The sequence below is a fragment of the Lacerta agilis genome, chromosome 2 (genome assembly GCF_009819535.1).
Source record: "Lacerta agilis isolate rLacAgi1 chromosome 2, rLacAgi1.pri, whole genome shotgun sequence".
NCBI classification, from domain to species: Eukaryota; Metazoa; Chordata; class Lepidosauria; order Squamata; family Lacertidae; genus Lacerta; species Lacerta agilis.
Genome location: NC_046313.1, coordinates 104,712,822 through 104,729,327, shown reverse-complemented (window position 1 = coordinate 104,729,327; position 16,506 = coordinate 104,712,822). Strand labels below are relative to the sequence as shown.

The 16,506-nt window shown below is 47.1% G+C and overlaps 1 protein-coding gene across 1 annotated transcript in view; it reads left to right on the top strand.

Annotated features, from left to right (window-relative positions):
• Positions 1–16,112, top strand: part of ABCF1 (ATP binding cassette subfamily F member 1) — a 32,906-nt gene extending 16,794 nt beyond the window's left edge. The window contains exons 17-28 of the mRNA XM_033141563.1: positions 668–816; positions 1,769–1,852; positions 4,095–4,219; positions 6,363–6,475; positions 6,946–7,117; positions 7,696–7,770; positions 8,169–8,239; positions 8,691–8,723; positions 9,822–9,990; positions 11,142–11,206; positions 12,133–12,205; positions 15,716–16,112. Coding sequence (XP_032997454.1) covers positions 668–816; positions 1,769–1,852; positions 4,095–4,219; positions 6,363–6,475; positions 6,946–7,117; positions 7,696–7,770; positions 8,169–8,239; positions 8,691–8,723; positions 9,822–9,990; positions 11,142–11,206; positions 12,133–12,205; positions 15,716–15,882 — 1,296 coding nt within the window. The 3' untranslated portion in view covers positions 15,883–16,112. The remainder of the gene's footprint in view (positions 1–667; positions 817–1,768; positions 1,853–4,094; positions 4,220–6,362; positions 6,476–6,945; positions 7,118–7,695; positions 7,771–8,168; positions 8,240–8,690; positions 8,724–9,821; positions 9,991–11,141; positions 11,207–12,132; positions 12,206–15,715) is intronic.
• Positions 16,113–16,506: the final 394 nt, after the last annotated feature.

The following is a 16,506-nucleotide window of genomic DNA, read 5'->3' as shown; positions in this document are numbered from 1 at the left end:
TAAAATACATAATAAAAAAGGCCACCCAATGGGGGGGCCCCCACTTTTTTTTAGGGATTAGGATGTAAATCAGATCAACCAAAGGCCTGGTTAAAGAGGAACGTTTTTGCCTGGCGCCTAACGGTGTATAATGAAGGCGCCAGGGGGACTTCTCTGGGGAGAGCATTCCACAGACGGGGAGCCACTGCAGAGAAGGCCCTGTTCTCGTGTTGCCACCCTCCAGACCTCTCGAGGAGGCATACGAAGAAAGGCCTCAGAAGGTGATCTCATGGTCTGGGTAGGTTCATATGGAATGAGGTGGTCCTTGAGGTATTGTGGTCCTGAGCCGTTTATGGTCAAAACCAGCACTTTGAATTGGGCCCAGAAACTAATTGGTAGCTAGTACAGTTGGACCAGGATCAGTGTAATATGCTCAAACTGTCTTGCTCCGCTGAGCAGCCTGGCCGCTGAATTCTTCACCGGCTGAAGTTTCTGAACCATCTTCAGAGGCAGCCCTACATATAACACATTGCAGTAATCTAACCTTGAGGTTACCAGAGCATAGTCGATACTTCCCCTGTGGGGTGAGAAAAAAAGAAGGGACATGTTCACATTCAACTTCTGGTCGGTAGCCTGTTCCCTTTTGTTGATCTCTGCTCACGCCATATATTTCCTCCCTTTCCCCCAGGTCTATGAGGAATTGCGGGCCACAGGAGCCGCAGCAGCTGAGGCAAAAGCCCGGAGAATCCTGGCAGGTTTGGGCTTCAATCCTGAGATGCAGAACCGGCAGACCAAGAAGTTCTCCGGAGGCTGGCGGATGAGAGTGTCCCTGGCCAGGTAATTCTCAGGTGGGGAGAGGTGGAGAAATGGGAGCATCAGCATGACGTATCCTTGAAGTTAATTCGTTTTCATTTGTTGCCCCGTAGCCAATATTCTCTGGGTAACGGAACAGTTTTAATCAGAAATCCAATACAGCAGCGTTCAGATTGCAGCACAGGAATCCAATAAAGCAAAAGGTGAAAGGTCACAGGTGCTAGCTTGTGATGAGTGGTCGTCAACTAAGTTTTCCACAGAGTAGACTTTAATGGACCTAACCTAGTCATCGGTGGTATACCCCTCATTTTCTCCTGTCACAAGTGGCTTTAGGATAAGGAAGTCCGTCTCTGCCACGTTCTGCCTCAAAACGCACTCTGTCTTGCACCACACAATGTAAATCAGGGATTATCTTGGCACTCCACAATCGATCACATTTTGGAATTTTGAGATAGTGCTGTGGTGGTCACAAGATGGCTGTCTTGGCGGTGTGGTGTAGCACAAAATGGCTGCCACTTTTAAAAGAGCTGAAAATGAGACAGGAGCGCAAGGCGTGCCCCTCCTTCCTGTCAATAGGAGGATAGACACCTATATCAGCCGCCGCCACTCTCACCCACAAAGCAATGTTTTATTTGCACCTCTCCTCTGTTCAGAACTGATCAGGCAGCCGGTGTCCACTCCTAGTCGCCAGTGAAGTGTGGGCCTGTTTAAGGAGAGGCCAGGCCAATTTATGCAAACAGGAACTGAGCATGAAGAGCAAACGGCCTCTGTTGCTTGTGTAGGAACAGTCAAACCATCTAGTTCAGTATTGTCTACTCGTTGACTGGCAGCAGCTCTCCAGAGTTTCAGTCACAGTTTTCTCCCTGCCCCACTTGGAGATGCTGGGGGTCGAACCCGGGATCTTCGGCCTGCAAAGCAGATGCTCTACCACCGAGCAATGGCCCTTTGCCATTGCTAACCGCTCTCTTCCTTTCAGAGCGCTGTTTATGGAGCCCACACTGCTGATGCTCGACGAGCCCACCAACCACTTGGATCTCAACGCCGTCATCTGGCTTAACAAGTAAGTCGTTGCCTCCATGCATTTGGGGGCATAACAGCTCGGCTTCTGCAGCTGGGGGTGTGTGTTTGTGTGTGTGGCACCTGTGCGGGTCAACGTGCCCAGTTTCCAGGGAAGAGTGGGCAAAGCAATTTTGCTGCTAGCCTTTTTTCTTTACTTAATATCATTTATTTCCATCATCCTACATGCCCGATGGACACCACCCTCTGGACGATTTGCAATAAAAGTTTAAAAACCGCCAACGTCAACCAAGGAAAACCAACCACGCCGTGCATTGTTTATGACATGCAAACGCAGGCCCTGGCAGGAAATAATGAGATGCACGCAAGCTTTAGTTATTGATTTATTGAACTTGTATCTCAGTCTTCTTCCCCCCAAAGAGCCGTGGGCTGCGAACAGATGCACAGTTTGCCGTGTTTGTTGTCTGTAAAAACATTTTTAAACGGATTAAAATGTTCTAAAAACCAGTTGCAATGAAAAATATCTAAAAGCACTTGCAATTAAAACTTTGGTCTCGGGGCTGCCAGGAACAGGAATTCCTCAACCACCAAATACCTGGGCCAACAGAAATATTTTTGAATCCCTCAAAGTGATGGAGATGGGCACACCTCACTAGGGAAGGCACCATTGTTTCTGAATACAAGTTGCTGGAAACGACATGAGGGGAGAGTGTCCTTATGCTCCTGTTCGGCTCGCTGGTTTCCCACAGGCATCTGGGTGTCCACTGGGAGATGCTGGACTAGTAGATGGGCCATTGGCCTGATCCAGCAGGCCGTTCTTACGAGGGCATTCAACAACCAGGGAGCCACCACTGAAAAGGCCCTGTTTTGTTTTACACAGGTCACAGGCTTTCCTTGGGGCAGAATCCTTCCCTCTCTGTTAATTTCTCAGTCCCTCCTAATTGCCACCTTACCTACATACTTCTCCTTTTGCCTCTGCTCCTGATTTGAAAAGAAGGCCTAACCCTGAACATCTGTACATAGAAACTGTTGTTGTTGTTGTTGTTTATTGAATTTATATACCGCCTTACACCTAGAAGTCTCAGGGCGGTTCACAGAAAAGATCAACATAAAAAACTACAATATATATAATCAAAATAAAAACAACAACCCAATAACACCCCCCTAAAAAAGAGCCACATTTTAAAAGAGTATAGGATGTCAATCAGATCAACCAAAGGCCTAGTTAAAAAGGAACAATTTTGCCTGGCGCCTAAGGGTGTATAATGAAGGCGCCAGGGGAACTTCCCTGGGGAGAGCATTCCACATATGGGGAGCCACTGCAGAGAAGGCCTGTTCTCGTGTTGCCACCCTCCAGACCTCTCGAGGAGGAGGCACACAAAGGAGGGCCTCAGAAGATGATCTCAGGGTCCGGGTAGGTTCATATGGAAAGAGGCGGTCCTTGGGGTATTGCGGTCCTGAGCTGCTTAAGGCTTTATAGGTCAAAACCAGCACTTTGAATTGGGCCTGGAAACTAATTGGTAGCCAGTGCAGTCGGACCAGGATCGGTATAATATGCTCAAACTGTCTTGCCCTGTGAGCAGCTTGGCCGCTGAATTCTGCACAGGCTAAAGTTTCCAAACCGTCTTCAGAGGCAGCCCTACATATAACGCCTTGCAGTAATCTAACCTTGAGGACACAGTTGGCGCTGCGGTCTAAACCACAGAGCCTAGGGCTTGCCGATCAGAAGGTTGGCGGTTCGAATCCCTGCGACGGGGTGAGCTCCTGTTGCTCGGTCCCTGCTCCTGCCAACCTAGCAGTTCGAAAGCACATCAGAGTGCAAGTAGATAAATAGGTACCGCTCTGGCGGGAAGGTAAAAGGCGTTTCCGTGTGCTGCTCTGGTTTGCCAGAAGCGGCTTAGTCATGCTGGCCACATGACCCGGAAGCTGTCTGCGGACAAATGCCGGCTCCCTCGGCCTATAGAGCGAGGTGAGGGCGCAGCCCCAGAGTCGTCCGCGACTGGACCTAACGGTCAGGGGTCCGTTTGACTTTTTTAATCTTGAGGCTACCAGAGCATAGACAACAGTAGTTAGGCTATCCCTGTCCAGATAGGGGCAAATCTGGGCCACCAGCTGGTGGAAGGCGCTCTGGGCCACTGCTTCCGAAGCAGGGTGGTTCCATTACAAGGAAAATGTACTCCCTATAATCTCTCTTTTTTTTTTAAAGCATCTGGTGATGGGTTAAAACTGTGAAAACCAGTCCTCCCTCCTTCATTGTCTAACGGTTGCTCCACACCCTCTTACAGCTACCTCCAAACATGGAAGAAGACCCTCCTTATTGTCTCTCACGACCAGGGTTTCCTGGACGACGTGTGTACGGATATCATCCATCTGGACATGCAGAAGCTTTTCTACTACCGGGGAAATTACAGTGAGTGGCCACGGAAGCCTCCACATTGGAAGGGCTGGGCAGTTTTTTTTGGGGGGGGGGCAATGCCATTGCTAGGGTGCTGTTGGGTTTCTTGGGAGTTAAGGAAGTGAATCATCAAGGAAAACTCATTCAATATCGGTCATAAGGTAACTTTGTAGAACTGAAGCATTTAACCCACCCCCACCCCACCCCCAAAATCTAGAAATCTGTCAAGTTAGAGAAATTGGATTATGACTTTGGATGTTTCAACTTCAAAATTCCGTGGAATTTGAACGGTTTTAGACTTGTCGGGTCAGTCTTTTGACTGCGTGTTTTTGTGTTGTGTGGGTTGTTGTTGTTTTAAAGAGCATAAAGTATTGAATGACCTAAAAGGCCAGCTTTCAAACACAGTTAGAATCAGAGGGCTGGATCTAGAAGTCGTGTGAATTGAACTGAGCTCAAGGGGTGCTCTCAATGGAGAGGGCCTGATTTTCACCCAGTGCCCAGGCTGCTGTTACTTTTGTACATTTAAGCCCTGTCTGAGTCTCTGGGATTGAGGTCTACTTCCAGTTCAGAGTGCATTACTTCAGAAACTTAGAGGCCTGAAACACCCCTTTTGGGTGGAATGTTGTTAGACTGTGAAATCTCCTTGCCCCAGAGCAACGTCTCCAGGGGCCTCCATTTGCTGCAGATACAACATCAGCTCCTTCCTTTGTTAAAACCGGAGCAAGGGCACAGATCTTGTGACTTGGGAGTGGAGTCGCATGACTGTGGCAAGAGATTTCAGGGCTGCCTCTCAGTTCTCACGCCTTCTGCCAGAGCAAGGGAGATGGACGTTTTCACACAGAACATGGAATGCTGATGTTTGGCAAAACTCATTCTCTCTCTCTCTGTTCAATATATTTTACTTCACGAAATAACTCAGCCAACATATGACCATTTACTGCAAAGTTCAGAAAGACTCATTGGCAATTTCTTTCCCTTTTCTCTTCCTCCCTTTTCTCTGGCTCCTGATCAAATCAATTTAAATTCATGGAAGGGGGAGAATGGGGAATAGCGGGACAGAAAACTTCAGTTTTACCACCAGAATAACAAAATAAATGTATGCAGATATGCTTCTCCAGTAATGAGGTGTCAGAATTCGAACTCCCTGCCCAACTCGTAAGCAGAGGTGGCTCCATTCTCCCCCCTCTTTTTTAAAACATGGGGGGGGGGGAATGGGGGGGGCACCCCTCTGGAAGCATGAGGGCTCAAGATTAGTGATTCAGTAGATTGGGTGGAATCTTAAAACTCTGGGGCATTTCAGCCTTTCTTTTCTTTTCTTTTCTCTTTTGCCAATATGCAAGTGCTGAGATAGCAAGACAGTTTTATCAAATGTGCAAATGTATTTTCTAGGATTGAGCAACTGAAACCAGGTTGCTGCTGGTTTTGAGCCCTGGAGCAAAACAAGTCGCTGCTCAGCGACAAGCAGTGACTTGGATCGCATTGGAATCCACTTCCCATAGTCTAGGGGTATCTGCAAAACTAGATTTCCCCATGCCTGACTTTCCCAGGGTGCATATCCAGGGAGATTGGAATCTCTGTCACTTGTCATTCACAAACCTCTTCTTGGAAGATTTAGTCTATGCGTCCTTATCACCTATAACAGATAAGAGGGCAACTTCCTCATAGGGCAGCAGTATTCTTCTGATTAGCAAATACCTGCAAGTGTTGGGTGTTAAGAAGTGTGCATGCCAGCCTGCAGTTCTCACTTGCGATCCTGACACCCCCCTTTTTTAAACCAGGAGATGTTGCAACTAAGCTAGCTTAAGCACGCACGCCTGGGTTCCTGCCATGGAGGCTTTTTCAAGGCCAAAATAGAACTTCCAGGCTCAGGTGCTATCTGCGATAGCAAAAAACTGGGCTCCAAGGAGTGCTTCATAACATGGTGGAGAGCTATTTCCTCAAGGTCTTTGCTGGCCAAGATAGTTCAGGTCTCCAAGATGATGTTGAACTACAACTCCCATCATCCCTGGCTATTGGGTGCTGACTGGGTCTGATGAGAGTTGGTGTCCAACAACATGCACCAGATTGGAGAAGGCAGATCCAGGCTGATTGATCCAACCAATGCTGTTTTTAAGAGTTCTCTTCACCCATCTGCATCTCTCTTCACCCCCCACCCCAGTGACTTTCAAGAAGATGTATCAGCAGAAACAGAAGGAGCTTCTGAAACAGTACGAGAAGCAAGAGAAGAAACTGAAAGACCTCAAGGCCGGAGGGAAGTCAACAAAGCAGGCAGTAGGTTTCCGGTTTGTATTTTGTCATGGGACCCACAGACTCGGGAGGGAAACTTCCCCTCCCCCCAAAAAAGTTGCACGGTTAGCTTCTTCTCTGTGGGCTTCCTGGGATGGTCCAAGGCAACAGAGCTTTTCCATGAGTTAATCTGTGGAACTACACGCTCCAGTGTTCTTTGCAGTGATTAAATAAGCACAGCCGTTGGGGTAAGATCACCTGGCACCCTTAGCCTTCTGCGTGGCCTCGGATATTAGGGCAGGACTTTTACTTCAGTGGGGGAAGTTGACAGGAGGGGGGGGTTGGTTCTAGTCTCAGTGGCCCTTCTGAAAAAAATGTACACAGTATTGCACTTTTTAATTAAGGGTTTCTGTTTGGTGAGATTAAAAGAACATAGCGGCCTAGATTGGGCCTGTCAAGAATGCTTGCCAGTGATCGGTGTCCCTGTTAACCTGTCTCCCTCTGGGCATCCCCAGGAAAAGCAGACCAAGGAGGCCCTGACCCGAAAACAGCAGAAGTGCCGTAAGAAGAACCCGGATGAAGAGGCGAGCGAGGTGCCTGAGCTGCTGAAGCGGCCAAAGGAGTACACTGTTAAATTCACCTTTCCAAACCCACCACCCCTCAGCCCACCCATTCTGGGCTTGCATGGTACGAGTCTGCCTTAGCAAGGGAGAGTCCAGCCGGGGGGGGGGGCAGGCAGTTGTCTGGGTGACTTCAGAAAACACACACACACACACACAGTGCTTTTTTCTTTTAAAAAAAATGTTTAGGGTACTCTCATTTTCCTACTCCTATTGAAATACTGCCCCGCAATGAGGCCAAACTTAGATTCACAAAATGTTTATATAAAATTTTCAATAATATATGGAAACAGGTAGGTTCTCGTAACGAGAGCGCTTTGCTTCCAGATAGTTTAAGAGGCACTCATTGTAACTGATAGCTACAACAATATATTACAGCAGTAGCACATAAAAACGTAAGTGAAATGGGCTTGCATAGCTAGAACGAACCACTGACCGAAAGCATACATTCATCTGTGAAGCTGCATCTAAAAAGAAACACTGTTGTCGAGGTCTCCAGATTCTGTTTTGTTTCATTGCTTCTTCAAAACTAACGTAGAAATAATAATAATAGATTATTTCCACAGTTTCCCACAACACAGTGACTACAATTGGAGATATTTCCTTCCCTTTTGCCCACTCTCTCCTCCTTTTTCTCTCCTGTAGGTGTGGACTTCTGTTATGAGGGGCAGAAGCCTCTCTTCAAAAATTTGGACTTTGGAATTGACATGGAATCTAGAAGTAAGTGATTTCCGGGTCGGGGTGGTGGTGAATAAGTCCTTCTAAGAAACTTGTATGCCAGCACTTCATATTTGCCTCTTGTTTACTGAAATCCACCTCAGCATGCTGACTACATGATGTCCTTCGAAACCACCATAGTTCCTTCCAGATGTTGTTGGGCTCCATCTCCCATCAGCCCAGGCCGTCACAGCTAAAGGTTGGGAGTCTAGCAACATCTGGAGCCACACTTGCTTATCCCCGTTTTAACCTCTTGCAGTGTTTTATTTTTGCCTGAGAGTTCCCTTCTCAAGTCTGTCTGCCTCAGCTCTTGAAAACAGGCCACGGGGAGGATCTCCTGAAAGCATCACCTGCCACGCAGGGATCTCAAAAGTTGACTCTGCTTTTCTCTCTCCCCTCAGTCTGTATTGTGGGCCCTAACGGCGTCGGGAAAAGTACGCTGCTGTTGCTGTTAACGGGTAAATTGACGCCGGTAAGTCAATTTTCCCCTGCCCCTCTTTCCCCATTTTGGTCTTCCTCTTTTTTGTTTTTGTTTTGTTTTTTTATCATCCCACTTTGTTCCTGAGGTGGCCTCCCTTTTCTGCTTGTCTTCCCTCCACCCCAAGCCTCTGCTGATCCCGCCAGGAATGCGTGTCCCATTTCTACTGAGGCATTTCTGCTCCAGCTGTGTCCCCAAATTAAGCCCCCTTGGTGCAAGAATTGGGCCACGCCATTGCTGGGGAGCAAGGGGTGGGCTGCAGGTCCCATCTGTGGATGGCCACATGTCTGTTTAGTAGATTCATACAGTATACCACTTTTTGACTAGAGTCCTTTAAGCGACATTTATAAAAGCACTTCTTTAATCTGGTTGGATCTCGGGGAAGGTCATTAGATCCTTGGACTACACTCTTAACTTGTTTTTGTTTCTGTTTTCATCCTTCCAGACAAGAGGGGAAATGAGAAAAAACCACAGGCTGGTAAGTACCCATGACAATACAGCAGGGAATGTGGAATGGCATTTTGAGGGGGGGGCAGGTTTCACATCTGGAATAGCAAAGCAAGCCTGTGACTCCAAATGGAAGAATCTTTGTCCTGCTGGAAGCTGGTTTGTTCCAAGAAACCATGAAAACAAATAGTTTATTTCTTCACCGATAAGACACATATCACAGAGGGGCTTCCTACCTTTGCTTTTAAGAAGCTGCTGGGAAGCAGAGGGTCCTGGGGTTGAATGTGAGAGGCCCTGGAATGGTTTCTTTCTTTTATGTTGGCTATTACATTTCTTCCCCACCTCTCCTCCAAGAAGCTCATGGACGTTGGGGTTTCATTCTCTCATTGCTGGATCATGTGATCTGTATTTACATTCCATGCTGCTGGAAGTGTGGGAACAGAAACTCAGACACTGAACTTCCGTTCTTTGTGCTTTAGTTTTCTGCTCTTTGTTGTCTGCTCTCGGACAGAGAAGACGTGTGAGACGCTGCTCACGCCAGCCCTGTTTGTTGTTTAGTTTTGCAGTAAATAAAGAAGCTTTTGTGATGCCACATACCCTACGCAGCCTCACTTCTTGCTGAAACACTGCTATAGCGTGCCCACAGGTCCACTGGATGTGGGTCGCAGTTCTCCTGCGTACAGGGGATGTACGCATAATGGATGGGTGTCTCTAAGAGTGGTCTGCTGAAAAACCAGTGCAGAGCAATGGGTTCTCTTCTCTGTCCAGGAACATTTGGCTGAGCTCGCACAGCACCTCAGTGTGGCACCCTTTTAAACTGGTTAAGGGAGGGGGGGTTATAGTAACAGCAGCAGCAACAACTACATCATATTATTTATACCCTGCCATCTGGCTGGGTTTCCCCAGCCACTCTGTGTGGCTCTCAACAGAATATCAAAAACACATAAAAACATTTTTTAAAAATTAAACTTCCCTAAACGTGACTGCCTTCAGGTGTCTTCTAAACGTCAGATAGTTGTTTATTTCCTTGACCTCTGATGGGAGGGTGTTCCACAGGGCGGGCGCCACAACTGGGCGGGTGACATTTCCCTTCGCAGGATGAAAGAGATGTCCTTTTCTCTCCTGGCAGAAAATCGGGTTCTTCAACCAGCAGTATGCCGACCAGCTGAATATGCAGGAAACGGCAACAGAGTACCTGCAGCGCAACTTCAACCTGCCCTACCAGGATGCCCGCAAATGCCTCGGGCGGTTTGGCCTGGAGAGCCACGCCCATACCATCCAGATCTGCAAGCTCTCTGGTATATAAAGAAATAATACAGTGGTACCTTGGGTTACAAACACTTCGGGTTACAAACTCCGCTAACCCGGAAGTAGTACCTCAGGTTGAGAAGTTTGGCCCAGGATGAGAACGGAAATCACACGGCGGCGACGCAATGGCAGCAGGAGGCCCCATTAGCTAAAGTGGTACCTCAGGTTAAGAACAGTTTCAGGTTAAGAATGGACCTCCGGAACGAATTAAGTTTGTAACACGAGGTACTAATAATAATTATACACACACACATACACACGCACACCACCCATCTGACTGGGCTTCCCCGCCATTCTGGGCAGCTCCCAACAGAATATTAAAACACAAGGAAACATAAAACATTAAAAACTTCCCTAAACAGGGCTGCCTTCAGATGTCTTCTAAAAGTCAGATTATTGTTTGTCTGCCTGGTTCCCTGTAACTTCGCTTCTCGTAGTGAGGGAACTGCCAGAAGGCCCTCAGAGCTGGACCTCAGTGTCTGGGCAGAACGATGGGGGTGGAGACACTCCTTCAGGTATACTGGGCCAAGGCCGTTTAGGGCTTTAAAGGCCAGCACCAACACTTTGAATTGTGCTCGGAAACGTACTCGGGGGGGGTGGGGAGGAGGAGGAAGAAAAGGAGGAGCCTTAGGGCAGGGTGGGCTGGAGAACGAAGGGTTGCGAAGAAGAGTGTCCCTGCTTGGCCTTCAATGCTTGTGCTCCACCTTGGGCAGGAGAAATGGGAAGTGGGTGGCTTTCAGGGACTGATATTTAACAGCTCGGGCTCGTGGAATCATAGGGACCCTGAGGGCCATCTAGTCCTACCCTCTGCAATGCAGGAATCTTGGGTAAAGCATGCATATAGCAAATGGTCATCCTTGCAGGGTTCAACAGCTGTGAACCCACCCCTTGTCCTTATTTAGTTGCCCTCAGTGCCGTGGATGAAAGATCTTACCTGCCCCAGCTTTGGCAAAGCTGTTTTCCTACCTCTCCGTCAAAGGTGGCGTGCCTCTGAAAACCAGCCGCAAGCGGGGAGATTGCTCCTGTGCTCGGGTGCTGCGAGAACAGGGTGCTGGACTAGATGGGCTCTTCTTAGGTTCCTATACATAAAAGTGGGGCATCTCGCCTCATTGTCTCTCTCCTGTTTTGTACTTCCTCCTAGGGGGACAGAAAGCCCGTGTGGTCTTTGCCGAATTGTCTTGCAGGGAACCAGATGTCCTCATTTTGGTGAGTCCCACACATAACTCCTTGAAGAGGAGGGGCGGCGTATGGGATATATCTTGTAAGATTGTAATAGTTATCTCATTACTATAAAATAACAATAAATCTGAAACTAATCAATCTTGGAGCACTGGGATTGTTCCCTGAGGGATTGCCCTTACTGCCAGCAGAGTGTATTGGAGCAGTCCCAGACTGTTGGATCTGTTAAGCAGAGAGGCCACAATAAGACCTGCCTTCGTTCCGTCCCCTTCCTTCCTTCCTTCCTTCCCTCCCTTTCCTTCCTTCCTTCCTTCCTTCCCTCCCTTTCCTTCCTTCCAGTGTGGTGTAGTGGTTAAGAGCGGTAGACTCGTAATCTGGTGAACCGGGTTCGCGTCTCTGCTCCTCCACATGCAGCTGCTTGGTGACCTCGGGCTAGTCACACTTCTCTGAAGTCTCTCAGCCCCACTCACCTCAGAGTGTTTGTTGTGGGGGAGGAAGGCAAAGGAGAATGTTAGCCGCTTGGAGACTCCTTCGGGTAGTGATAAAGTGAGATATCAAATCCAAACTCTTCTTCTTCTTCCTTCCTTGTCTGTTAATGAAAGGATGGTAATTTTTGGTGCACCTTCCTCCAATTCTATTCCTCTTTTCTTCACAACCCCATTCAGCTACCCTCTGATTCAGATCCTGAGCTAATCTTTAAGGTCCTAAAAGCACTTTCCTGAGTCTGCATTGGCTTCCGGTTGCTAATGCTTGGAAACTCAGCAAGGCTGCTTTCTGAAATCTGCCCAGTACTACAAAGATTTCTGCTGCTGCAGAACCTGGGAGCCAAAAGCATCCTTCTCCACCCCCCCCCAACTACCCACCACTGTAGAGCAATGGAAAGCCAAGAGACTGTTCCCAACCCCAACCCCATGCACTCCATCCTCTCTTTGTGACTTTTCTTGGCCCCCCAGGATGAACCGACGAATAACCTGGATATTGAGTCAATCGATGCCTTGGGCGATGCCATCAATGAGTATAAAGGAGGTGAGTGAAACATCTGAAGGGCACCGGATTGGGGAAGGCTGTTCTAAAGAGCATATGGATTATGTTTCCTACATTCGGAATGATCAGTTTGCAGCTGGGGTCACTTCCAGACCCTGCATTTGAAGCCCATTTCAAGCATATTTATGCACACAGCTTCCTCGTTTGAATCCTGGGAGCTGTCGTTTGTGGAGGGTGGTGGGAATTGTAGTTCTGTGGGGGGGTGAACTACAGTTCCCAGGATTCTTTGGGGGAAGCCAGGACTGCTAAAGTGGTAGATGTGTGCCTTGAATGCATGGCGTGGATGTGACTGAAGACACCATAACGTGCAGCAGAACTGGACTGCCAACGAAGTTGATTCAGGACAAGAGGGGAAAGAGAATTATTTAGTCCCCCAGACTTTTGTAGCTGACATGGAACTCGCTGCCTTGCGATCGCTGCTTTTAACAAGAATTAGACAAACCTATAGGAGAGGGTAGATCTAGCAATGAGGACAAAGGAATAGCTAAGTGAAACCTCCATGTTCGGAGGCAGTAGTAATTGTTGGCATTTTTCTGTCTTGAGAAATCGGAGTGCTCCTCTGGGGGTGAAGTCAAACAGTACCAAAGTGTATATCTATGAATACTAGATGCTTCAGACAGGCAGGGGCAGGGGGCAGCTTTCTTTATGCGCTGTTTTGTAAGTTTCCCAGAAGTGTCTGGCTGAGAAATGCTATACGGTGGCACCTTGGTTCTCAAACTTAATCCGTTCCAGAAGTCCGTTCCAAAACCAAAGCGTTCCAAAACCAAGGTGCACTTTCCCATAGAAAGTAATGCAAAACGGATTAATCCAGACTTTTAAAAACAAACCCTAAAACAGCAATTTAACATGAATTCTGCTATCTAACGAGACCGTTGATCCATAAAATGAAAGCAGCAATCAATGTAAAAGGTAACGGGACCCCTGACCATTAGGTCCAGTCGTGTCCAACTCTGGGGTTGCGGCGCTCATCTCGCTCTATAGGCCAAGGGAGCCGCCGTTTGTCCGCAGACAGCTTCCGGGTCATGTGGCCAGCATGACTAAGCCGCTTTCTGGCGAACCAGAGCAGCACACGGAAACGCCATTTACCTTCCTGCTGGAGCGGTCCCTATTTATCTACTTGCACTCTGACGTGCTTTCGAACTGCTAGGTGGGCAGGAGCTGGGACCGAGCAACGGGAGCTCACCCTATCCCAGGGATTCGAACCGCCGACCTTCTGATCGGCAAGCCCTAGACACTCTGGTTTAACCCACAGTGCCACCTGGGTCTGTACTGTACTATAAAATAAACAAGACAGTACTATAGATGATAAAAATAAAAATTATTTTTTTTTCTTACCTGCACTGATAGTCATTGTTTGGGTGGGGGGCTTTTATCCATTTCCACGGTCACACAATCAATCAGTAGCTGAACTGGGGTCCACACAGTCACAAAAACAAATTATCGGGAAAAGGCCACAAAACAAAAACGCAAAATAAATAGCAAAAGCAAAAGCGCCAAACTTAATCCATTCCGGAAGTCCATTTGACTTCCGAAATGTTCAAAAATCAAGGCACATCTTCTGATTGGTGCAGGCGCCCTGGAAACAATAGCCGACAGCCACATTGGACGTTCGGCTTCCGGAAAACGTTTGGAAACTGGAATACTTACTTCTGGGTTTTCACGTTTGAGAACCAAGGTACCACTGTATTAGACAGACCTTTAGACCCAGTCTAGTTGCATCTGCGCATGGACTCAAGTTCCATGTGGCACTTGTTAGCTATTTTTCTGAGTCACGCAGAGCAATGCAGCGGTTACACCCACAAAGCCCTAGTGATGAAGTAGACCTCACACACAAGGTTTTGAAGATGACTCTTTACCTGCAGGATGGCAAATATTAACAAGCAGTATTATGTATGCATATCAAGTCTGGTACAATGAGTTTCTCTCTCCCTTGAGCCCAAGAGAGGGTCTTATTGCTTTCAAAACTCCATTATAGCAGTGCGTCAGTTAGCAGTCTGTAGCTTGTCTGTCCTCACAAACTCCTCCAGATACAACGTTCGCTTGAAGTTTCCATATTTGGTGAAACAGCCAGCCAGCCGCCAACTCCAAGCCTTCCTATCTAACAGACACACACACACACACTTTTAAAGGGAGTTAGCAAATTGACAGAGCAATGATTCCACGTTTCTTTCTTTTTTGTGGTTTGTTTGTTTATTTGTTTATTTATATTATATACATTTATTTGCATTTTATACATTCTTCCTTTTTTTGACAAAGTAAGAATCATAAATGAATAAGAATTAAAATGTGCACCCCACCACTGAGACGATTCCATTGTAACTATCCAACCTCCCAAAATTTCCACACCTCTAGCAATGGTTTGACCCCTTTCCGTTTTAACAGTACGAATTCTGCAAACAACCCTCCAAATCTCCTCAAAATCATTTCTCCTGCATATTCCCCATCTTACCTTAATGGCACATGTTCATTTATCACTAATAGCTGTATCCCACACCTCTTTATACCATTCTTCCATTTTATACTCTGCTTGCCCCTTCCACTTCCTAGCTATAATAATTCGTGCAGCTGTCAATAAATTTGTGAGCAAGTCCTTCATAGCCTGTGAACCTCCCACCCCATTGTAAATTGATAATAATGCTACCCCTGGACTTTTGGTCAGCTTTTACCCAGTGATTTCTGTTGTCTCCTTAAACACCCTTTGCCAAAAAAAATTGTACATATTTTCACCCCCACCACATGTGAACATGATCCCGCATTTCTGTGACCTTAATTGGAGTCACAAGATTTTGCAACCATTACATTACATAGGTTTTCTTTTCACCCTTACAATTCATTCTTAGTAAAATACATTTCCTAACAAATACAGTACAAATATGAACATGCCCTGCTCGTGTTCCCAGCCACTACTTCTCTCTGGTAGCTCTTGAGAGCGGAAGAGGCATATACCGTATTTTTCCATGTATAAGAAAAAAAAATTGGGGACTCAAATTTAAGAAATTTGGTGGGGAATGCCGAAAATCACTAACCTGACTGACAAACGATCGCGTCGCCGAAGCCAACAGCAGCTGGCAATTGCACACCCAATTGACACAGCGGCAGCCAATCCGAAGTAGCCCTTGCAGCAGCAACCAATCACCCACCAAATCACCACTGACAAGCTTCTGCTCGCGGCTGCAACCAATCACCAGTCCCCCCTATGCACTATCCGTGTATAAGATGACCCCCGTTTTTTTAAGAGTAAAAAACCCTTGTCTTATACATGGAAAAGTGTGATATATTGTCCTGTGGAAGGTGGGGTTTGTTTGTGGGTTTTTTGGCATCAAGTAGAATTTTCTTACTAACATGAGTTTGGCCAAACTGCGAGAGGCAGTGAAGGAAAAGCGTGCCTGGCGTGCTCTGGTCCATGGGGTCACGAAGAGTCGGACACGACTGAATGACAAGAATTTTCTTAGAACAGGATGTGCTAACTGTCCTGCCTCTTCTCCCTTCCAGCCGTGATCGTTGTGAGCCACGATGCCCGGCTTATCACGGAGACCAACTGCCACCTTTGGGTGGTGGAAGACCGCTCTGTCAACCAGATAGACGGCGACTTTGAAGACTACAAGCGTGAAGTGCTGGAGGCCTTGGGCGAAGTCCTGGTCAATCGGCCCCGGGAGTGAGGATGAAAGAGGCGGGGACTCTTCGGTATAGGCCCCGCCTCCCTCGGTTTTCCTAGCAGAAGCTCCTCCCTTTCCTCGAGAAGCAGGACTCTATTTATCTGACAGCTAAGGGAGGAAAGAGTGAGCATTGAGAAGGAGCTTACAGCTCCATCTTACTCTTCCCTCGCCGCCACCAGCAGGAAAGTTAAAAGTGTTTGAGGGGGTTGGAAAAGTGCAGATGTGCCTCCCAGCAGCTGCTTGTCCCCCCCGAGGCTGGCATTTTGATGTCATTTTTACAGATCTCCTCTCTCTTTTTCCTCCCACAGTACACTTAATAAATTAAAATGTGAAGGATGCTTTTTGCCTGATGGGCTGCCTTTGTATTTATTTATTTATTTATATAGATTTGTATATATGTCAGCACATCGAAAAACAAGTGCTGAGATGGAAACATAATTGCACAGTTTACAACAATGCATCAGATAATGAGTTGCTAAGATTATAATCCAGGTTATCAATATCTATGAATAAACAAGGAAGAAAGCAACATACTTCATACATTTAATGCAGTTCATAGAAGAGCCTACTCAGTATCTTTCCCCTGTTTATGTACTTAAAATCTTTTGTTTAAGGATAATCATATTC